Consider the following 24,410-nt stretch of genomic DNA (forward strand, 5'->3'; position numbering starts at 1 on the left):
CATAGGTTGCTCCGGCTCGCGCGCAAAGAGCGCTCGCCTGAGTGCAGTACCACGGTAACTTTACGCCTCACCCCTTTCAAATGTCACCAGCCGCCACTGATATATATATATATATATATATATATATATATATATATATATTAAATTCACAGTGTGCAGAAAAGCAACTCGCGCACTCGGTAGTAAGGATAATTCAGGTGTTTATTTACTCAGTCAACGTTGACTGAGTAAATAAACACCTGAATTATCCTTACTACCGAGTGCGCGAGTTGCTTTTCTGCACACTGTGAATTTAATTGAATTTTCGGCTGATGGGTTCGCCGAGGAAACGCGCCACCCGACCATGGGAGTAGGATCCCGGAAGAGCCCTTTGCGCTACTAATAATATATATATATATATATATATATATATATATATTACCTACTGGCGGTCGCCAGTAGGTATATATAGTTAGGATTTTTTCTCTATGGGTTTTTTGAAAATTCTATGTCTAATAACTTTGGCGTTTGTGGACGGAATTGGCTGAAATTTTCAGGAAAATGGCACATTTTGTTTCTGAGCAGCCCTTGAAAATTTGGGGGGGGTTCGTCAAGGGGGGGCCGAGAAAAAAGGGGGGTCCCAAAACGTGTTTTTAACATTGAGTTTTCCATAGGGCGGTTGGCCTCACTTTTAGCCCGAACGGCTGAATGGATTTGCACGAAACTTGGCAAAATTGTAGGGACTGGTAGCCCGATGTGCCTTTTGTAGGTCTCAATATATGTGCTCCAGTGGATTTTGAGAAATTAACGTTTAAAAAAAGATATATATCTGTAACAGCGGACCGGGCAGCGTCCTAGGACGCGTACTTTTCGCGCAACGGAGCTTTGTGAAGCGAAGCTGATTGGTTCTCCGGCGTCTGTCAACATTCCAAACAGTCCGTAGCGGCCGCCATCTTGTCTCTCGGTAGGATCGAGAGACAAGAGGAGGCCAAAGCGAAGGGGCAAATGACCATAAGGGGGAATAGTAGATCCTCGCTGACCCCCTAGGTTTGATGTGGAGGTTTTAAAAGGGCCCCGCGGGGCAAAAAAAAATAATAATATTAATAATCGAACACCTGAATGGATTTGCACGAAACTTGGCAAAATATTAGGGACTGGTAGCCCGATGTGCCTTTGCTAGGTCTCAATATATGTGCTCCAGTGGATTTTGAGAAATTAACGTTCAAAAAAAGATATATATCTGTAACAGCGCTCCGCTTCGCGTACTTTTCGCGTTACGGAGCTTTGCGAAGCTGATTGGTTCTCCGGCGTCTGTCAACATTCCAAACAGTCCGTAGCGGCCGCCATCTTGTCTCTCGGTAGGATTGAGAGACAAGAGGAGGCCAAAGCGAAGGGGGAAATGACCATAAGGGGGCATAGTAGATCCTTCCTGACCTCTTAGGTTTGATGTACCATTTTGCCAAGTTTGGTGTAATTCCGTTCAGCCATTCAGGCTGTAGACGTATGTAAATGTCCTATGGAAAATTGCATGGGGAAAACACATTTGAAAGTGTTGAAATTTAGAACCAATTAAAATGTTACTTTGGTTTTGTATTTGTGTGTGATGAAAGTTAATTGGTTATGTATATATGTCAAATGAGAGGAAACCACAGCCATTTTGTGATACTACTGTCTGAGGTACATTTGTGAGGAATTTTTGGTGGTGAATTTCTGGTGTTTGATTTACACAGTACTAACACTTCTGCTACTTTTAAAAAGGTGAGTTGTTAATTTGTAAGGGGAACTATGTTGTACACTTGAAGATAATTTGAAAAATGTTTTCTGTTATTTATTTGCAGTCCTTCTGTTATACTAAATACTTGATGAAGTTAGTTTTATATTATGTATTACTAAAAACGATAAATGAAAGTGATTATTTTTTTCTGCAATTTACAGCAAGCAATTTCAAAATAAAATGGCTCACAATGAAGAGACCGTGGCAATTTCTTTTGAATTGTCCACTACATTGATTGAAATTGAGAGCACCAATAATGAAATATTGTCACAAGGAGGACATGACTTGTATGATTCCATTAGATTGATTGAAATGGACAGCACCAAGAATGAAATATTGTCACAAGGAGATGACTTGAATGATTCCACTACATTGATTGAAATTGAGAGCACCAATAATGAAATATTGTCACAAGGAGGAGATGGCTTGTATGATTCCATTAGATTGATTGAAATGGACAGGACCAATAATGAAATATTGTCACAAGGAGGAGATGACTTGAATGATTCCACTACATTGATTGAAATTGAGAGCACCAATAATGAAATATTGTCACGAGGAGATGACTTGAATGATTCCACTACATTGATTGAAATGGACAGCACCAATAATGAAATATTGTCAGAAGGAGGAGATGACTTGAATGATTTTTTTGATCAATCTCTTGATGGCGAATTTATCGAGTGTTTGGAGACCATAGAGTTACAAGAATCATCATTGCAGACTTTTAATGAGGAGATTCCAGATGAGATGATTGAAGAGGAAATTACTGATGAGGACATGTTACTAGTTGTTTCAAATTTAGAAAATTTTGAAGAATAAATTTATATTTAGAAATCAAAAATTGTTTGAGACATTATTTATTTTTATTTTTAATTTATGAGGTTGTAGCGAAGTGATTGTAGTATAAAATGAGACTTATAGTATAGAGTGCAACATTTTTATGTTACATGGTAAGTTTACTCATATTTACTTCCCTTCTGCCACTATATTATCTCCAATGTGTATTTGACATGTCTTCTTCATCTCCGGCCTCCTTTCTCTCACTGTGTGTCTCCGATGCATCTTATCGCTGGTATTTTGTGTAATTACAGAAGAGAGTAAAATAAAATAGTTCGGAACGTGAAAAGGGGGCAAAGTAGAGTACTCCTCACCCCCTAGGCCTTTTTAGGCGGTCCCAAAAGGATCAGTTTCTGCTTTCCTGAGAGATTATGGTATGAGTTCCATATACCACAATAACTTGCATTACAACATGCAAGATATCTATCTCCTATTACCAACTTTTGGAGATATTCGCGCTAAGCGCGAATATCTCCAAAAAGTAACACCTGCCCTGAGCAGTTCTTAGCCATGTTATCCAATGGGAGGTGGATAACATGGCTAAGAGTATTAGCTCGGTAATGCATGAATATCGCTGAGTTTTTAGCGATATTCATGCATTGCGGCCGTTTATTATCGCATTTGCGATAAACCTTGATAATAGTAAGGTTTATCTTCGATAATTTCTGACGATGCTTAGTGGTAAAAAATTGGTTGGTAAGCATCGTTAGCGATAAATATCGCTTAACTTTGGTAATATGCCCCAACGTCTGTTAACGTTCGATTCGAAGGAAATGAGGAAGTGTTGAAAAACATTGTCTGCGCCATCTTGCCTTTTTTGAAATGCCACACTTTTGTCGTGCACGGCAGCCATTTTAGATGTCTTGACCAGACCCACTCTCTGCACGCTGTCGATTCGTAGCATGGCTCCTCACCCTCGCAAGCATCTTCCCCAGGCACTGGTCACCCCCGCTCTCTGTCTTATGCATGGGCAATAAACCTCCCCCCATCTGCGCTGCTCTTCCCTGAGAATCACACTGTGCCCGCCCGACACCTCCCTTTCGCCCTATTCACTACCGCACCCTGTGACACTCCTCTTCCTCTGTGTCCGATTGTCCAGGCTATCAGCTAGCCCTGCAGATGTAGTTTATGGCCCCAGCTGTAAAGAATCACCCCTCTTCAAAGGAGTTATAGTAGATCAAGGCCCACACCCGATGAGATCCGTCACACCACACGTGTTCCTACTATCTGAAAACTATCCTGTATTGTGATTGGGGAGGGGACCGAGCCTGAAGCGGAAGATTCCAGGAATGACTCTTTGTACATCAAAGTTTTTACAATTATGTGTCACATAAAAAATATATAGCACTCCAACAAAGTAGTAGGAATATAAAACTTTAATAACATATAAATATATACAACAAAACAAAAACAGTAAAAACATTTAAACTACGAAGAGACCGTGGCAATTTATTTTGAATTATCCAATAGATTTATTGAAATTGACAGCACCAATAATGAAATATTCTTGTCAGTAGCGGTCTGTTGTGCGAATAGTTCCAAGGCAGCAGAACGCGCTGAAATCTGGATGTCACGAAGGTGATGTCTAGCAAGTTGCCGCCCAGCAAATAACGGCGTGGGGCGCCGCGGGGGTGAGTGAGTCCAGTAGGCACCACAGCTATTCTTACCGGCATTGCAGAATTACTGCTGGGGACAATGCCTGTGCTGGAGCAGGGTCACAGCAGAAACAAAAAGGATTCTGTTGAAGATGTTGTTGGTTTTCAATTTGAAAACAGTTCTGGTGTCAACTGCTATGCTAATGTAGTGGTTAATGTTTTGTTTTCTCTAGAAAATGTAAAAGAGGGGGAGGCAGTCCAAAGTTCCGTTAAAAGGGCAAAGGAAAGGATCGGTGGTTTGAACTATCAGTCAAAAAGGGGAGGGGGTGCAACAATTTTTCCTACCGGGTCACACTGTGCTTTCACCGGAAGTGAGGTCTGCAGGATTCTAGTAATTCAAAGTGAGGCTGGCGCCGACGTCCCGCGGATACAGTTTCGTCACTCCACGGGTGATCATGGCAGTCATTCCCCATCGGGGGTGGGAGACTCCCGCGGCTCCTCTAGAATCTTCAAGGTCGTGGAGGACTACGGTGGTGGAGTCAACCAGTGACCGGGCCATTTCTTTATGCTGGGCCCGCTCTTGCCAGGTCGACCGCCATTTTGAGAGTTCGGTAGCTACTGGCGATCGCGGGGTCAAATGAACGGACGGGCTCCACCCTGCCGGGCGAGACGTTGCAGCATGGCCACAGTGGAAGAACTCTTTTCCGGGCGCCTGGACCGCTGAGGGTGCAGCTGGGAAGCCTACACTGGGGAGGCGGGAGAGGCCTGTTCGCACCGTCTCTCCCTCCCAGTGCACCCCACGGCGTCTCGCTTGAGATTTGTTATGGCCGGACCAGGCGATGAGGACGAGGGGGGGGTCGGAGGCATGTGCAAGACATCCCCCCCCAGTGTTGTCGCAGCCATTATAAAAGAAAGAAGTGTCCCGTCCGTCTTCGGGCCGGGCTTCCGGTGGATGTCGGCCGGACGCCCCTGGCTCTGGCCCCATGAACGGGTTTCTTGGTTTATCGGCTGCAGCCGGATTCCGTCGGCCTCGGCCCCCCGACCGTTGGTGGCCGGACCGGAAGAGCATGTGGCGGGACTACCTGCAACTCTCAAGGGCCACCGCGGCCGGACTGGGAGAGAGAGGGGAGGGTCGAGGAGACATTCCCCCCCCCCTGCAACTGTTCAGCGTTGTAAAGGCAATCCCCTGGCCGGGTCCCGTTGGTCTCGGCCTCTCCTCCGGCTACACCCTACGTTAGGATCTCCTGGCCGAGGCGTGGCAGCAGGACCTGCCTTATATGGGCTGCTCCCGGCTGGGCGTAGCCGGAACCCTGCCCCACCTTGGAAGTTTCCAGAGTGGGGGCGGATGTTCTACTGACTTGCATTTTCCCTAGTCTATCGATTTTTTTGGCGTGGCAGGCGGTGGGACAGCGAGGGGTGATTTGGTTTCTCTTACTGTTTTTCTGGTCTCTCACCACTGGCATATTTTAACGTTTTCTTGTTTCTAGGACATTAATAGGTTTTATCATTACGTTATGTTATCGTTTCTTTGTTCGTTGTTTAATAAAAGTTCATGTTCATCAGTGGCCTACTGATTTTCGTTTTCCTATTCTTTTCTTTCCAGGTTGTTTCATGCTAAAGTTTCTGTTAACAGGATACAGTGATCACTTCGTTATTATTGCATATGTCCTTTTCACTAGGGGTGCTCTCTGGTCGGGCCAGATGACGTATGTCTAGTAAATGGTCCGGGTGAAACAGGTGCATCAATCAGTGGGGATAGGCATGATAGATTACAACGGGGGAGAAAGGTCCGCATTACGTACCCTTTCACTACTTGCAAAGATTTTCCTACGTTTATTTGCAAACAGGGAATACCTCCAAAAAGAACTAATTCCCAAACAGTCAATGTTCGGACAATCAATCAATCAATGAGGAATGAAATAGGTACGACGTGTTAAAGGCTTGCGTTACCTACCCTTCACTATCTGCAAAGGGAGAGAGAATATTCCTATTCTTCCTCGTTTGCAGGTAGAGAAGATCCTTAAGAGAATTAACATCGAACAATTCAATGCTCGATTGAAACAATCAACAAGGGGTACTGTGAACACAAATGAACGCCGCTTATGTACATACGCATTGCTATTTTCAACAGGTTGTTCCTAATGTTTCTATTTTAGCGAGGTCAAAAAGAGATCCCATTAGTGGCCTACTGATTTTGCTCGATTCCTTTTGTTTTTTTACACGATTTTTCGCTATCTGCAAAGACTAAACAGAGTATTGCGACTCTGTGCTTGTTTGTAAATAGAGAATGAACCAAAGAGAACAATCAATCAAATGGAGAGAGAAGCAGGCACGACGGATTACAAAGGGGGAAAGGGCTGCGTTAACTACCCTTCACTATCTGCAAAGAGAGAGTACTCCTAATAGAAATGAGGGGTGGGGGGCAGCAATCAAAGCAGATCAGTGTGCATAAACACGAAAAAAAAAATTCTTACCACGTACTTGACATTCGACAGCTTATGATATTTGCTATTAAAAAACCATTGAAATTCACTGAAAAAACCATAGGTTATAGACCATATATAGTTAGGAATTAGCATTTACAAAACCTTGAAAATTCACTGAAAAAACCATAGGTTATAGACCATATATAGTTAGGAATTAGCATTTAAAAAACCTTATTTTACTCACACAAAACCATTGAAATTCCATATATAGTTAGTTGCACTAACTATATATTGCGCACCCGCAATCCACTGCTGATGATGTCACATATTACATCATTCATGACATGGTCAGTGACATCACTGATGACATCACTGATGACATCTCAAATGACATCACTGATGACATCTCATTTGACATCAATGACCACATCACTGATGATATCATTCATGTGACAATACAATGCATCTCCTCACATTTTAATATAACCTCTGTTTCACCCAGTGTTAAAAACAGAGTATAATTTTTGAAACCATTGACACACCAATACTAGTTACTACATACGTACTCACTGATTCCTACGTCTACACACACATTCACTCATTCACCCATACAATCATTCATACATACAATCACTCATGTTTACAACACAATCATATGCACTCATACACCTATACAGACACTCACACTCTGCCACTCATCCATGGAGTTACTCACACACCTAGTCAGTCCTGTAAAGAATCAATCACACTTCCATTTTCTACTCTATACAGTTAAACATAGAGCACCTTACGTTTTCAACCATATACTAACACATACTTACTCTCTTATACAATCATTGATACAAGTACACATTGATCTGTACAGAGTCACACACCTCCCATCCAGCCACACACACACTCAGTCTCCCATGCAAATACTTGGGCAATCAATCAATAACCCATATAGTTACTCATATAGCTACTGATCAACACATGCAGCAGTTTACAGAACAACAGACATAATGATGCACAAATTAAGACAGTTTAGTCACTAACCCATGCACTCAGTGAGACACATTTAATCACTCACTCATACATTCAGTCATGCACCTACTAAATCCTTCGTCCAGACACTTATACATCCACTCATTCTTCAATATGTAAGACATATTTTAACTTTACAGAAACATAGTCACTGGATGTTGTCATCAGTGATGTCACTGACCATGTCATGAATGATGTAATATGTGACATCATCAGCAGTGGATTGCGTGTGCGCAATATATAGTTAGTGCAACTAACTATATATGGAATTTCAATGGTTTTGTGTGAGTAAAATAAGGTTTTTTAAATGCTAATTCCTAACTATATATGGTCTATAACCTATGGTTTTTTCAGTGAATTTTCAAGGTTTTGTAAATGCTAATTCCTAACTATATATGGTCTATAACCTATGGTTTTTTCAGTGAATATATATATATATATATATATATATATAAATGTATATGTGTGTATATTTAAATATATACACACATACATATATATATATATATATATATATAGAGAGAGAGAGAGAGAGAGATAGAGATAGAGAGAGAGAGAGAGAGAGAGAGAGAGAGACAGAAACCCTTTTAATGCACTGAAAAATAAAAAATTAAAGTAACGTTTTTGTTAGGTATAATTAAATATGTGTTTTAATTATTTTTTTAGAACATCATTTTAAAAACCAAAGGTTAATATAAAGTTATAGTTAGGTGAATTTCCCAGTGACAACGCTAATGTTTTGAACTAAAAAAAACCATAGAAATCAGCAGTTATAGTTAGTGACAAGAACAATAACTGGTGCCCCACCAAACACTGCTTTTGAACTCACATATGACATCATTCATGACATGTTCTATGACACCAATTATGATATCACTGATGATACCTCAAATGACATCCAGAATGACCTAAAGTAACGTTACTTGCTTCTAATTGCTTTATGCCATCTGTTTAGGTTTCGCCCTGGCCGTAGCACTGCAGGAATCAGTGCTCCGCCCAGGGCGAAATCTAATGTTATCTCAGTAGTGGGGACTTGAAACCGCCCCTTCTTCCATTGGCTAGCTCCATAAATGGAGGCTAGCCATTGGAAGACATGGTTGTCCATCACTCTTTCCCCGTCAGAACGCGAATCGTGGGCGTTTCTGACTCTTTTTTTAAGTCCCGCCCCTTGTTGCCGTGTGTCCCGGGCCACGCTGTGATTGTCTGCCAGCCCGGGACAACGCCCTGACGTCATTCCCCGGGCCGCGCTGTGATTGGCTGCCGGCCCGGGACACCTCCGTGACGTCATTCCCGGGTCGCGCTATGATTGGCTGCCGGCCCGGGACCTGACTTGTCTATCCGTGGCTGCCAGCTGGTAATTGCAGGATTTTGACAGGTTAGTATTGGTTTTCTGGGGGTGTAGAAAGCACCGGGTATAGAGGTGTAGAGGGTACCGTAGCGAAGCAGAGCATCCCCGAGAGGGAAGCAGGAGGCGGGAGGTGGGAGGCGTGGTGCAAGATATGGCTGGCAAAAGAGTAAGGGCTCAGACTCGGGCTGGAGTTAGGGGCGAATAGCGAAGAAGCCGTACTCACAGTTGCTCCCGGCCGCCCCCCGCCTCTCCAGTCTCAGGTCCGGTTTCCTAAATCGCTGTTCAAGGCACCCAGAGTTCTCATTTACTAGCCGTCATGTTCCGCTTGATACGGCACTCCTGTGACTGCGACCATGAATCGATGAGGCTGTCTGTGGCCCTTTTTCACCCTCCCACCAGCCAGAGCACCTTCACAACCGAACGCTCCTCTCGCCCGTTGTCCGTGCCTTCTCCCTCCCGCCCACCCACTGTCCGTGGCCCTTTTTCTATCCTCCCACCCGCCCTATCCCAATCTCAGGCAGAGCACCTTCACATCAAACGCTGCCTTATCTGGATTTAAAATGTGTCGGGACAGCGGCCGGCGGCCTTTGTCACGGAAATCAATGTTTATATTGGGATAATTCATTTAAATAAAATTGGACTGCATGTAGGATCATTATTTCAAGAGTGGCATTAATAAGGCATTATTTTTTCATAAACTGTTATGTCGTGTAGCATATTTTTGCATAGAAATAAAAAATGAGTGTGGTGGTCAAAAGGCTCACTGTGCAGCGGAGTCAGAACTCTCCTGTGACATTTGTGTATGCAATTCTTTGACCAGATGTATTTTAATTTATTATGAAAAGGACTCTATATATTTTGAAAATCATATTTTCGTAGTGAATGTGCCACTGATAGCGTGTATAGGCACGGAGTGCCAAGGAGTCCTCAGCCCCACATTTCAAGAAATTGCTTCTAACCTTAATAGCCTAATGTTCTCTTCCAAAAGTAGTTTTCTAATCCCCAAAGCTACCTGAAAGCAGAACGCTGCCAAGACAACAGTAAGAGATGATAGCGGAGCTTATCACATGCCTTACGGCCTCCTTGGAAGGTAATAAATGCAGAGAATCCACGCACTTGTGTGGTCCTGAGTCAGTTGCCTTTTTTCTCCTCATGCCACGTGGTACCAATGCTTGCATTATATCCCTGGGAGATTCCGAAGAGATTTACCTGGAAACTGCCTACTGTCAGAGCATGTCTTCCTGAGTTTTGGGTTTCTTATGTTTAGATTTTGCAGAAAGTTCAGAAAAATTGTTACTAAAGCTCCTTGAAGCGCTTTCTTCCCAGTTGGCGAATACCACGCAGCTCCTTCAAGCCTGTGCTGCAGAAATAGCCCAGGCCACTGAGGCTCCTCGAAGATCGTGCACAGGCCGTTCAGCTCGTTCACGCCTATGCTGACCCAGGGCACAGACAGTACAGCGCCTTGAAGCCAGACAGAGAACACAGGCAGCTGCTACTCATTGAATCCATTACTGCTTAGAAATCAAATCACCTGCCGCCGCCGGGCAGCACAGGGCGCTGAAGCCCCCTGAAGCCCTTGCGACCAGGAGAGCACAAACCACTACAGCTCATTGAAGCCCTTGCTGTCTAAAGTGCTTTACCGCCTAGAAATCGCCCGCCCCGGCCGGACAGCGCAGGCCATGCAGCTCCTTGAAGCCTACCAGGAGGGCACACACGATAACAGCTCCTTGTAGCCCTGCCTGCCTAGATAATTTTTGGTCTGAACCCCCTTCTAGCCCTTATGCCAGAAACAGCACAGGCCTCTGTGACACTTTAAAGCTGCGCTGCAAAGGAAGCAAAGGCGGCCCAAAGCGTACATGATGCTGCAGCTTCTTGAAGCCAGAATGCCTAGAGAACATAGCGCTGATGGACAATGAGTAGCTTAGAGCACACAGGCCATCTGCTGTCTTTGAAGGCCCAGCGGCCTAGTGAGCACCGGCTGCAGCAGCTCCTTGATCCCTGTACAGCTCATTGACACCCGTTGCCGCCTTCTAAACTCAGGCCCGTAGCTCATTGAACCCCCTGCTGCCTAGAGCACTTCAGGCCGCCGCATCTCATTGAAGCTGCTGCCACACAATGAAGGTAGGCCGCTCCAGCTCTTCCACTCCTCCCGAGGCCCTGTGAATAAATGCAGGCCGCGGCAGCACTTTGTAGCAGACACTGCCTGCCTACAGAACACAAGGCGCTTGCTGCAGCGCCTTGAAGTCCCCACTGGCCAAATAGAACTTCTGTAGCTCTTCCGCTCTCGGATGGCTCAACAGCACAGACGGCTAAGACCGGTCCATCCCGCGGTGAACCGGAGCAAAAGCGCTATGCTTTAGCACCTTGAAGCCTGTTGCTCGTGGTGCTCCTCCCACTGTGCATCTGGATTCTGGGACCAGCCTTCAGTTTTTGGCTCGGGAACAGCCCGAACCTGCACCGCCTGCAGCCCCGCAGCCTCGCACGGCTATAATTATGCCGGTAATTACAGGGGCGAATTAAACCTTCACTTCTGTTCTTTCATATGATAGGTCTGAGAGCGGAAACTTATCTGGTGTGGGGGGCTCGCAGTGTGTGGGGGCTCTGTGTGGGGGGGCTCGCAGTGTGTGGGGGGCTCTGTGTGGGTGTGTGTGGGGGAGGGGCTCTGTGTGGGTGTGTGGGGGGCTCTGTGTGGGTGTGTGGGGGGCTCTGTGTGGGTGTGTGGGAGGGGCTTGCAGTGTGTGGGGGGGTTCTGTGTGGGTGTGTGGGGGGCTCGCAGTGTGTGGGGGGCTCTGTGTGGGTGTGTGGGGTGGATCTGTGGGGGGGCTCTGTGTGTGTGTGTGTGTGGGTGGGGCTCTGTGTGTGTGGGGGGGCTCTCTGTGGGTGTGTGTGTGTGTGGCATTTGCGAGAGATTAAGCTACTGGCATTGTAAATGACAATGCCATTTATTTATCTGTTTTCAAAACCAACACATAAATAAAAATGTTGTCATTTACAATGCCAATAGCTCTAACTTTTGCAAAGGCGAAACCGTTGCATTGTAAATGCTTGTTTTGGTGTTTTTACCAAAATGTATTGTTTAAAATAAATACTTAGGGAAGCGGTACTGTTTCCTGTGGAATTTCTCTCTCATCATGATGACTGCCACTAAACCATTCTGAGGAGCATCACTGTTATCAGGTCTGCTAAGATTAGGCCACATTGAGGACAATATTGTTTGTCTAAATTATGTTACACAAAATACTAATCATACAGCACATTCTCTGCCCACATTAGGATTGCTCATAACAGGGTTTACACAATAGAAGAATCTATGCAGTATGTCTTTAAGGGCAGGGTAAATACTAGATCCGCTCCTGATAAAATACAACATGGCATTTAGGCATCTTCAGGAATGTGAAATATGCAGACTAGCACATGTAGACTAGAGCAGACAACCACCAAACAACTGTTCTTTGTGTCTCTCTTTTGTTTTTAATCTTGTCATGAATCCCCATGAAATCAATTGAGAGCATGGGGTATTTCTAATTCGATTTTAATTTGCACAACTATTTCACTCATTGTTCACAAGCACCCTTCACATATTGTTTGCATGCATCTTGGTAATGGTAAGTGAACAGAACATGCATTAAAAGTGCCCTTACCTCTCTGGTGTCGTAGAGCCCGCTAAGAGTTGCAACACCTGCCTAGTGTGAAATGTGAACCCAAAATGTAAGCATGCCAACTAGGAAAGTGAGGATTCTAAAACACTAACAGCCTGATTCATCATTCTCCCGTTTTGCGAGCCCCTAATAGCGATTCATAACGAATCGCTATTAAGGACTTGCAAAACGGGATTCATGTAGGAATTGCAATAAATATTGCGATTCCTACATGTTCCTTATTTGCGATTAGCTAATTGCTAATCGCTAATAAGGAATAACTTCCCATGCATTCCTATGGGCCTACAGGCCCATAGGAATGCATGGGGAGTTATTCCTTATTTGCGATTAGCAATTAGCTAATCGCAAATAAGGATGCGATTTCAAGGGTGCAGGGGTGTCCAAAGGACAGCCTGTAGCACCCCTGAAATGTAATCTACATTGGTGTTGCGCACACACATGTCCAAAGGACATGTGTGTGTGTAACATGCAACTTAGAAAAATGCATTTAAATGCATTTTTTCAAGTTTTTGCTATTTACCGAGAGGTCTGACCTCTCTGTAAATAGCGGCCCAAAATTGCAATTTCGCAATTTTAAAATGCTTCATGAATTGCATTTAAGGAATCTCAAATAGAGATTCCTTAAATTCAATTCTTCGCAAATGTGCGAATTCTTAAATAGCGAATTTTGCATTTGGGATGTATGAATCCCAAATGCAAAAATTGCACTCGCAAAAGGCAAGATTCTGAGGCCCACATGCATCAAGCATTTTTGCAGTCGCAGACGGTGCGATTCCTTAAAATCGGCCGTTTGCGAATGCAAAAGTGCTTGTTGGGATGCATCATGCCATTTTAGAAGTCGCATCTTTTTTACGATTTCTAAAATTGCGTTAGCATTGCTATGCATCATTATAGAAAAATATGCGTTTTTTAAAATTGGAAGTGCAAATTACCACGAAGTTCAACTTCGTGGTAAATTGCGAAATTGATTAAAAATGCACAAAAATGCATTTTTTAAACTGTAAAGTTACACACACACATGTCCTTAGGACATGTGTGTATGTAACTTATGCTGAAAAGTACATTTCAGGGGTGCATGGGGGGGGTCCTTTGGACCCCCCCCCTGCACCCATGAAATTTTCTAAGTGCCACTCGCAATTTCCATTGACTCCTATGGGCCTTTTGGCCCATAGGAATCAATGGGAATTGCGAAAATTAAGTTAAGAAATCGGTATTTCTTTGGGATTCGGTAAAAAATGCGATTTTTACCGAATCCCACAAGAATACCGAAAATATTGATGCATATCATTTTGCATTTCTTAATTTGCGATTCCTTATTTTTCACAAATTAAGAAATGCAAAAAGACACAATGATGCATGTGGGCCTGAGAATCTTGCCCTTTGCGAGTGCAATTTAGCTTGATGAATCAGGCGGTAATTTTGGGATGCCCTTGATGAACATTTGTGGTAAACAGTACATGGAAAATAGGATACCTATTATTATTAGCTTGTCTGTTAGGTTGGAGCTAATACTGTGAAACACCACTTCTTTTAGATTTGTTGGTAGCTACTGAATGCCATATTTGCATTAATTATTCAATAACTTTCTTGAAAGAGACATCATGCAACAATTTCTTAGCTTCTAGCAGATGTTCTTACTTGCCACGTCGAGAAATTCTTGACATCTCCACAGCTATCGTGGTTGAATGGTCCTCTTCCGCTCTTGCAGGCCATCAGATCATTCAAAGCTGAAGCAATAGCATACATTGAAGTGTAAGCATTGTATTCTGCTCTAAAACTGGAGGCATCGTAGTTAGTGTGAAGACTCTCCAAACTCTCAACACCTGTGCACAGTTTTATTGTGCTGTTCCAAGAATGCAAACTATTTGTGTTGTTTAACCACTTACAGCCGAAAGCTTCCTCCCAAAATAGTAACATTAAAGTGTCCTCTGGATACCTTGATGGGTGAATGCTATTCAGATGCTCTTTAAATCCAGGCATCGCTCCACTGCGGATTGCAAACCCAATGGTCCCAGCCAGGATTTGTTGGTATTTTGCTATAGACAGGAGCGCAAATGTTGACCAAGACTCACTTGCAATCCAAATCTTCCCAGAGACATTCTGTCTCAACATTTCATCAACAATAGGGAGAAGGTGAATTTCACTAGAAAATATAACAATGGCCCTAGCAGATGAGTGTTTGATCACCTGGACAATGTGATAGGCATTCTTGTGAGCTACAGATGTGAGAATTGTCTCAGAAAAGACAACGCACACCCCAGCATTAGCCAGTTCTTTCTGCAGGGTATGAATACCTTGCTGACCATATTCAGTGTCAAGGGCAAGGAGACCCACCCAAGTCCAGCCAAAGTGTATTATAAGCTGTGCCAGCCCAATTGACTGGGATTCATCACTGGGGATGGTCCGGAAAAAGGAAGGGAACTGGTTCCGATCACTGAGGAGACCACTGGTTGAGATATAGCTGACCTGTATTTAAAAAAAAATAAAACAACAACTTATTTAAAAAACAGACATTCTAGAGATTTCTAAAGTAATGATAGATGAGAAATGTTTCCAAGTGCAATAAATGATTAACATTTTGTGTGTAAAATCCACAACACATAACAATACAGATGTCATCTGTGTGATAGCAAATGTCATCATTTATTGCTTCCATATCCAATTTCTTAAAATACATTCTCTGTCGCCTTAAAAGCAACAGCATTTTCAATAACTAACAGTGTTTGTTAGATGATACATCTTAATTGCAATCTCCCAAAACCGGCCTTTCATACTGAAAAGGCTCAACTAACCCACCATGTATGACCACATATACACCTGCTTTCAAGAGGAATATATTGTAATAAGTCTCATAAAGCTGGCCTAGCTAACTTTGTGCCTCTAGCTAGATCAATGATTTCCAATACAGGAGTAGAAAATGTCACTGTTTTCAAACAAACCCTCAATGTGTGTAAAAGTGTCTGCATCTAACTTAGAAGTGCAGTACTCTTCTCAAGAATATAATGCCATGTGTGCCAGTTTAATCTGTGGCGAAAATATTTGAGAAATGATACTTTATTATTTGTATCTTACTTCTGAGTTTGGATCTAATCATCTCTTTTTTAATATGCTTTTAACCTTCTAACTACTAATTTGCATCCTAATTTTCTCAATTTACAAGATTCTTTTTTGGCAAACTCATTTATGTTGGGTTCGTTCCCTTAAAGATGTGTGTGAAAAATAAAGGCTGTGCTTAAATTCCAGTTAATTATGTATAACAGACAAGGCACTTCGGGAATTCTCCTGCTAACCATTGATGATAATCTAATAAATCTGCCAGTAGATTGGACCTACAGTTAATAGTTGTGTTGTTTGTGCTTACATGTAGGTGGTCAAAATCCAATATGAATTCACACAACGCCTGCCAAGTTAAAAAAATCCTGATTCCTCACATTTTCCAATATAATATTTTATGATTACATTATTGTGGTCTGTGCTGTATTGCCTTGTGTATAATGCATGCAAGAGGTCTGTTAATAATTCTGGTTATAATTTTCATATTTAATTAGTTTTAAACACTGGTTTGACAAAAGCATCATCTTTTTTAATAATATGTTAACTTGCAACATGCCTTATCATTACTTACATGTGTGCACACACTATTTTACATTTAGATTTAGTGCAATCAAAAAGCTGTATTTGGAGTATATCCTAACATTGACATGACCAGATCCAGGTGCCCGACACCACTTTAAAAACAACTTTGTATTTTTGCTTGGTGTACATAACATTCCTTCCGATTGAGGCACCAGCGTCCCTAGTAAAATAATTTTTCATTTGTTGTTTGAAGGTCATTTTTGTTGCAATTAACTGACTGGATGATGTTTCTCTGCACCTGCACAGGATGGCAGACAGAGGAGGTGGATAATGCTTTGTGAGACATTGTGAAGGCCGAATGATGGAAGAATCTGTCACCATACATATAGGGCACACCGATTTTGGATTAGTTCTTACTCTGTGAGATACCGTGGAATGTATTTCTTAGACAAAATGTCATGTTTTAATTCTGTGAAATGATTTTAGTTAGTCAGACTTGCCCCTGTCTACCTTTGGAGGTGGAATCCCGTCTCTATCCAATTTAAGATCCAATGAACCTTCTATTCCTGATCATAGATGTACTTTCTAGAACATATGCATTTCTACTTTCTTGATTAGAACCTTCATTTGATTCTACTTGCATTGCTACATCTGCTTACAACTGCTGCTTTAAAGAATTTCCCAAATTTCCCTCAACCTTAGCTTAACATTGGGGAGTTCCCTTTTAAGAGAACAGAATTTTACCTCACTTTGCATTTTCTGTCCTTATTAACATGTTCCTGATTTTGCTGAATTGAATTTCCTGAATTATATTAATATAGTATTCAAATGTCCATTCATTCATGTTCAAACGATTTGGTTTGAGATTATAACTTTACTAATTCGTTAATAAACCTTCATGGTTTGCAAAATGTCTCTTCTCTGATTTTTGCCTCAGGTTGAGACAAAGGCCATCAAAATGGACATAGTGGAAATTCAAGTTGCGCGGTGCAAACACCATCCTTATCTTTAGCATTATCAATACATGCGCAGGTATTATAGTGTAAGGGTATATTATTAAGAATTCATAGCCTGCTCATTATCACTTTAGTTTTACATGGTCTGGAACTGAAATGTTTTTACTTATAAGTTGCAGCAACTGTTATACAACTGTATTCATAAATTCTGTTAATAGAATTATTTTCTACAAAACAACGTGAGCTCCAGGAAAATGTTATAAAACATTGTTGTACATCTGTGTGGGTCTGCAAAGCACTTGCATAACAAGCATGAATGTATGCACCCATATTAAAAGGAATATAATTTTTAATCATATATTTTTAATTTGGTAGCCGAAAGTGAGGTCATAAATGTGAGAATGTCTGAGCATTTGAGAATGCAAAAGGAATTCACCTGATACATAGAATACAATTTGAGCCTTTTGATTTAAAAAACAACCTTTTATTATTAGGCCCACTACCAATTTCAGACCTGGATAATTTACAGGTTTCTTGGTGAATAACTGAGGCTGAATAATAGATGTGTAAAGTTATTGACCTTAGTGGTACTAATTCTATCAGTGTAAAGATAATGAAAGACAGATTCTGCAGTGGATGCATTAGCCCACTGAGCCATCATGCTATGAGAGTATCCGCCTGATTCATCAAGCTAAATTGCACTTGCAAAGGGCAAGATTCTCAGAATCTTGCCTTTTGCGAATGCAATTTTTGCATTTGGGATTCATCATCCCAAATGCAAAATTCGCTATTAAAGAATTTGCACATTTGCGAAGAATTGCATTTAAGGAATCTCTATTTGAGATTCCTTAAATGCAATTCATGAATCATTTTAAAATTGCAAAATTGCAATTTTGGGCCGCTATTTATCGAGAGGTCAGACCTCGTGGTAAATAGCAACAACTTAGAAAAATGCATTTAAATGCATTTTTCTAAGTTGCATGTTACACACACACATGTCCTTTGGACATGTGTGTGTGCAGCACCAATGTAGATTACATTTCAGGGGTGCTACAGGGTGTCCTTTGGACACCCCTGCACCCTTGAAATAGCATCCTTTTTTGCGATTAGCAAATTGCTAATCGCAAATAAGGAATAACTCCCCATTTATTCCTATGGGCCTGTAGGCCCATAGGAATGCATGGGGAGTTATTCCTTATTTGCGATTAGCAAATTGCTAATCGCAAATAAGGAATAACTCCCCATTCATTCCTATGGGCCTGTAGGCCCATAGGAATGCATGGGGAGTTATTCCTTATTTGCGATTAGCAATTTGCTAATCGCAAATAAGGAACATGTAGGAATCGCAATATTTTTTGCTATTCCTACATGAATCCCGTTTTGCAAGTCCTTAATAGCGATTCCTTATGAATTGCTATTAGGGGCTCGCAAAACGGGAGCTTGATGAATCAGGCTGTATATATCCACACTTTCCTGTTTTAGTGGTGTAGTGTGGCTCACTGGTTAGAGGCGGCAGGCCTGAGAGCAGAAGTCAGCCTGGGACCAGGGTTCAATTCCCGACGCGGCAGGGTCGTGGACCTTGGTCAGCGGACTTGATAAGAACCCCTCGGCAACTCTGGGCATTAGCTTGCCTAATCTCCACAATGGCCCCACCAATTCCGGGGATGCCTGGCTCCACCTTGGTGACTCCCAGCAAGGGACCATCCCACAGGGAAAGCCAGGACGGGTTCCCCAGAGTTATACAGTGCCGGGACGCCCCGTTGCTGGGGCAGCTGTGCGCTTTACAAGTATACTACATTTACATTTACATTTACATTTTACGAAACACTACATACAAAAATGGGATGTATATTACTTCATGTCAATATTTTTTCTTAATATACTTACAGAGCATTGTATGAATACAAACCAGGAAACAGTTTTACATCTGGAGCATGGTCTAAGTTTACGCAATCAATAGTGCAGCCTCATCTACATCTGTCCAGTGAAGTCCAAGTCAGGGTGTTGGATTACACTTAAAATACGCTGTCTTCAGCATGTGTGTCACGTAGCAGGTGACAGTCAGGTACTGGGGTCATTTACATGATCAATTTAAGCTGGCTTTACTGGCTAATTGTAGAAACTCCGAGCTTCCTTTCCTCTAGTTTTCATGACTCTTGCACATGAGTCCTATAGCATCAGAGCTTCTCTATTCTATATACCCATTTGTAGCACAATGCATCTGGCAAGAACTCACAGACACAATGACACAAATCCAGTACACTCCACTTGAGGCAACTAGTATAACCTACCAGAAAACATAGATACATTAATAGAAATGACTGAACTGGTGGCAGGTTACCATTCAACATTTTCAATAATCCCTACAGCACCTGCAGCTTTACCTCCAGTGCCACTCGAATATAGGGATTCTTATCTGGCCTTACTATGAGTATGGGTATGCCATCAAGATCACAAGAACACCGCCAAGTGCCACAGCGTCTTACACACCATGGCCCAAATGGTGAACAGACAAGTAGTCTTGGGCAGCCTGCAGGGTGGAAGAGGACTGGGATTGCCTCAGAGGAATACTTATGCCATAGTCTAAGATCATCAGGAAATAGTTTAGCGTTGAGTGGCAGACATGACAGAAAAGGAAATAGCAGGGGTATGGAATGTTAGAGAAACAGGCTTTTTTGCCCACATTTGGACTCGCTGCTTGTTTTTCGACTCTGAGAGTGCACCGAGGACTTCTAACCAGACCCCAGTGCCAGTGTTATGACCCATTCCAAAAAGTACAGTGAATTGGATGTACACAATTGTCAGGTGCTAACTTTCTTATAGGTCCCTAGTGTATGGTACCCAGGGCATGTAAGACAGAGAGGCATATTATGAAACTATTGCACAGGGCTGTGCAGCATGTCATCTTTCTGCAGAGCATCATAGAAAAAGGGCATATTTGTGCTATATTTAAGGGAAAATAGCACATTTCTGCCTTTTCCCCTGTGCTGGAGCACTTTAGGCAACTTAGTGCCAATGCAGGCACTCGTGCACTGTTGTGCAAGGGTGCCTGAGTTGTAGGCAGGATACCTACCTGCACAAATACTTTCCCAGGAGGCCTATTCCTCTATCTGTATGTGTAGCCGAATGCATCACACATAGAAAGAGGAAGTAAGGAAGAAAAATAAAATAATTTTTCCTTTTTACACTTCTACAAGTAAGGCGAACAACTTTGCAGCATTCCCTGGTTTACAAGTGCTTGTAAATCTAAGAAGGCATCAAAATCCATGGGAGGTGCATGGGAATAGCAACCCACCAAGGGCTGCAGCACTGTTTGTGTCAATTGGAGTGAGACAAAGGACAAAACGTGTGCCAGCATGAAACTGAAGACTGGAAGAGCAGTGTTACACTGCTAATTCATCTTGCAACGAAAACCCATGGCTACACCACCACATCCCTTAACTCTATATGTAAGTCCCCATTAAGGAAGGTCCCTGGAACCCTGTGGCAGGGAGCTATATTTTGTTAAGTAAGACATACATTGCATATATATGTCTTCACAGCAAAACCCTTAACGTTGTTGTTTTGGTTGAGGAAAGTTAGTATCCACTGCAAAGTCTTCCATAATGGAGCACAGTCTTGAAACCATGACATTGAATAGCAGTCTGAAAAGCCAAGAATATGGGAGCACACCTTGAAGAGAATACCCTACACTATCACGGATTGCTGAGAATGTATGTTGAGGATGCTTGCAGAGATGACAGGTCTACAGTGTCCAGGGCCATCTCTAGGCTGCTATACTTGAAGTGTGTTACTTGGCATATGAATGAGCCCTCAACACTTCCATCTCTCAGTAGACTGAGATACCCCCTAGGCACCTGTAGTCTGTCTTTGGAGTAGTGTACTGGCATACTCAAAGTTGGGTGTGGAAGCTCACAGTGCCAGATGGTGGTGGGTGTGACAGTCAGTATCATTTGGGAAGTTTCAGGACAACTGTATTTGCTGACCCTAGGTGGATGGCAGCAGCACCTGGTGTAAGACTGTGTGAACTGTGGATATTGATGTCAGTTGCAGTGATGCTAGAATGTCTATTTTACAATTGAGCCCCATCATTCCAGGTACCCACCATGCACCACACAAAGATGTCAGCAAGGCTGAAGGACAGGCAATGTTGCCTTTTGCCTCCGCTCAGCAGGAGTCTGCTTGGAGCGGTGCTTGGCTCGGTGATCAGCATGCAGTACCGGCCCTATGCTGAGTACAAATGTGCGGGACACATAGGTATCTGTATATCTTCAGGGCCAGCACACCTTATCATCTATGCATTGCAAAGGGGCAGCTCCCTACAATAAAATGAAATAGTTAGAGGCTTGTGAATGGAACTACTGCAATGTGTTACAACTGACACTTAAAACTCCCAATAGATGTCATGTGGGTTGATCCAAAGTATGATTGACACATCTAATAAGCCCTGACTAAGATTCCGGTTGCATTTTCCTTCCTCTTTTACTGTTTATTGAGCAGCCTAAATTCATCATGTCTATCTAGAAACAAGTAAATCGTGATTGACAATATTGTTGTTTACTGATGATAGAATCTCTCACAGACAGCTAAACGTGTTCCTGAGTTACAACAAGTAGGTTTGTTGCCTAGAAACACGTTAATCCTAATTGAGAATATTAATTTAATGCCTTAAGTCTGTGTAAACTATGTGAGACTGAAAGCTACAGGTGTGAATCTGATTTCACAATAATAGAAGAGCCCTTATTCAATGTTTCAGTCAGAACTGAAAAATCAAAAGGGCTTCACTTAGGTTCATGCTTATCCTGAGCTCCACCTCAAACTGGTAGGGCTCCAGGCATGCTTAGCCTCTGATTAATGGAAGGTGGAGCCTCCACCCCCTCTTCCAGTGAGTAACACATGCAATGTTCCTTCTGCCACAGAGAAGCTATAATTGATGCACCGAGAGTTCTGGTCCTTTAGGGTAGTCTTCTATACCCGTATTTTCCCTACATAGTCCGCAAGCAAGGTGTGGAGGAATACAATAGGAAACATCTGCAATTGTCCCATTATGAAGGAGGAAACCTGGGGTTTCTTTTGTCTTTCTGAGAAGCAAATCCCCTGCTCTTGTGGTTCATTTTCCAGAAAGAAAAATAAGTAAACTTTGATTGGGTGGCCATGACATTGCAGCCTGTTCACCATTTATTTGTGACATAAATGATTTCCCTGTATTGATTGAAGCTTTTCTGTAAGAAATGAAACTATGGTACTAAACTTGAATTAGGGTGACCTGCTTGCAGCAAGATGAATTGAGGTGGAGCTCTCTCTGCTATGATGACCTCATCATTTTTTTTTTTAATCTGTTGCCTGTAAATAACCTTTATGTCCTGATCCTTACCTGAGGATACTTGTAAAGGCCAAGCAATCTGGCCATCAAAATGGTGTTAGCTGAACTGTAGTCTCCCACGATGCCTGCCACTTGAGCCTTCATCTGGCACTTGTAGTTTGGAACAGTCTTTTGTTTTTGAGTCAGTATCCACATGGTGCCCTCCAGGGCCTTTGCTACAACAGAGCAGGTGTCAAACAACCACAATCCCAGGGTGACGTTTGGCAAGAGGTTGATGTTCTTATTGATCTCCTCAATAGCAAACACCAATGCCTGGAACCACTGGTAGTTCTGGGAGACCAACCTGTGGAGCATATTGCGTATTTATATTAGACATTTACAGTAATGGTAGGTAATGGTTGCAAGTCTTTCTAGTGCTTCACTGCCCAGTCTACATCTGTGTATTTGCCATCCACCATTATATGATTTTTAATATTCTGTTAGTGATTTTACCCACACCCCTACCAGAAGAGATCTGTCAAAAACATTAAAGAAACCTTATCCATAAAACAGTTAATGTGATACTGGACAGACCCAACCAACACTCCCTGTGTCATGTATGTTTGTTCCAGAATGGCTGCTCACTGACATACTGACCCCTTCTTCTGCCCTGTTCCTACCTCTTATATCATTTTGGGTACAGAAGGAATATTCTATTCCATTCTTTGCGCATTTATAAAGTGCATGGCTATGCATAGGCATCCAAGTGCTGGTGACACAACACATAGTCCACCAGTGTGCTCAGAGGGAAATTTTTCATTGAAGAGGCCAACTTTTTTTTTTTTATTGATTCAGTTCAAAGCCACATAAAGCGAACACATTTATATAATAATTACACAGACATAATCAAATATATATTCCAAGCAGACCGCACGGCATTATATATAAACAACAATATTATCATAGTTTTCACATAATAAAAAAAAAAGAAATCGAAAAAAAAAGACAATCATTTTTATCATGGATCCAGATGATCAATCATTGACTGCCAAATTTTATACCCTTTTTGCATTTTGCCGACAGATTCAATCCGATAAAGGTTGTATTCTAAATAAAAGACATTATAGAACTTTGCGCGCCACATTTCATATATAGGAGCTTCTGGCTTCAACCACATTGACGATATACATAGGCGCGCAACCGCCATTGCCATAAATATCAGATATCTATTATTTTGATATCCTAAAAAATTAATTATTATCATTAGATAAACCAAAAATGATCATCTCTCTTGAAATTATAACATCACATTTTGTAATATGAGCTAGAAATTTTTCTATAGATATGAAAAAGGGTTTTAACACTGAACAGTCTGAAAATATATGTACAATATCTGCTTGATCAGATTGGCATCTATAGCATTTCCCGTTATTAGCGCTACCCCATTTCATCATTTTAAATGGCGTATGATAAAGATTAAATAAAGTTTTATAATGTTGTGAATATAAATTGGCAGACCGGATAATTTTATCCGCTGTAGAAATGGATTCTAGAAAGGGTACGACCAGTGTGCCCATTCTATTACACCATTTGGATTCCTGCGATCCCAAATCGTCCTGATATCGATTCACCAAATGATTATATATAATTCCAATACGAAAAGGTTTTTTGAGAATATCAATGAAATTATTGTGACAAAGCGGTAACACATTTGGGTGTTTGAAAATAAAATCGCGTATTTGTAGATACTTAAAGAAATCATGTTGAGAAAGATTATAGCTGTTTTTTAACTCCTGAAACGAGGCAATTGTACCATCCTTGACCATATTGCCTAAAGTTAATATACCCTTCTGCCCCCATATACCCATAGTGTGATCCCAGAATATTGAAGGAAGCAGTTCTATAGAGTTACATGGGGTATAAAAATTAATA

General features: G+C 42.0%; 1 protein-coding gene across 1 annotated transcript; it reads right to left on the minus strand.

Moving 5' to 3' along the window:
• Window positions 1-14,258: 14,258 nt before the first annotated feature.
• On the minus strand, window positions 14,259-22,853 carry LOC144797911 (extracellular calcium-sensing receptor-like). The gene is made up of 2 exons (XM_078668713.1): window positions 22,551-22,853; window positions 14,259-15,110 (listed from the first exon to the last, which is right to left on the minus strand). The coding sequence occupies exons 1-2, from the start codon at window positions 22,851-22,853 to the stop codon at window positions 14,259-14,261; spliced, it is 1,155 nt and encodes a 384-aa protein (XP_078524839.1).
• Between the last annotated feature and the right edge of the window lie 1,557 nt (window positions 22,854-24,410).

The sequence above is a fragment of the Lissotriton helveticus genome, chromosome 12 (assembly GCF_964261635.1).
Source record: "Lissotriton helveticus chromosome 12, aLisHel1.1, whole genome shotgun sequence".
Classification (NCBI taxonomy): domain Eukaryota; kingdom Metazoa; phylum Chordata; class Amphibia; order Caudata; family Salamandridae; genus Lissotriton; species Lissotriton helveticus.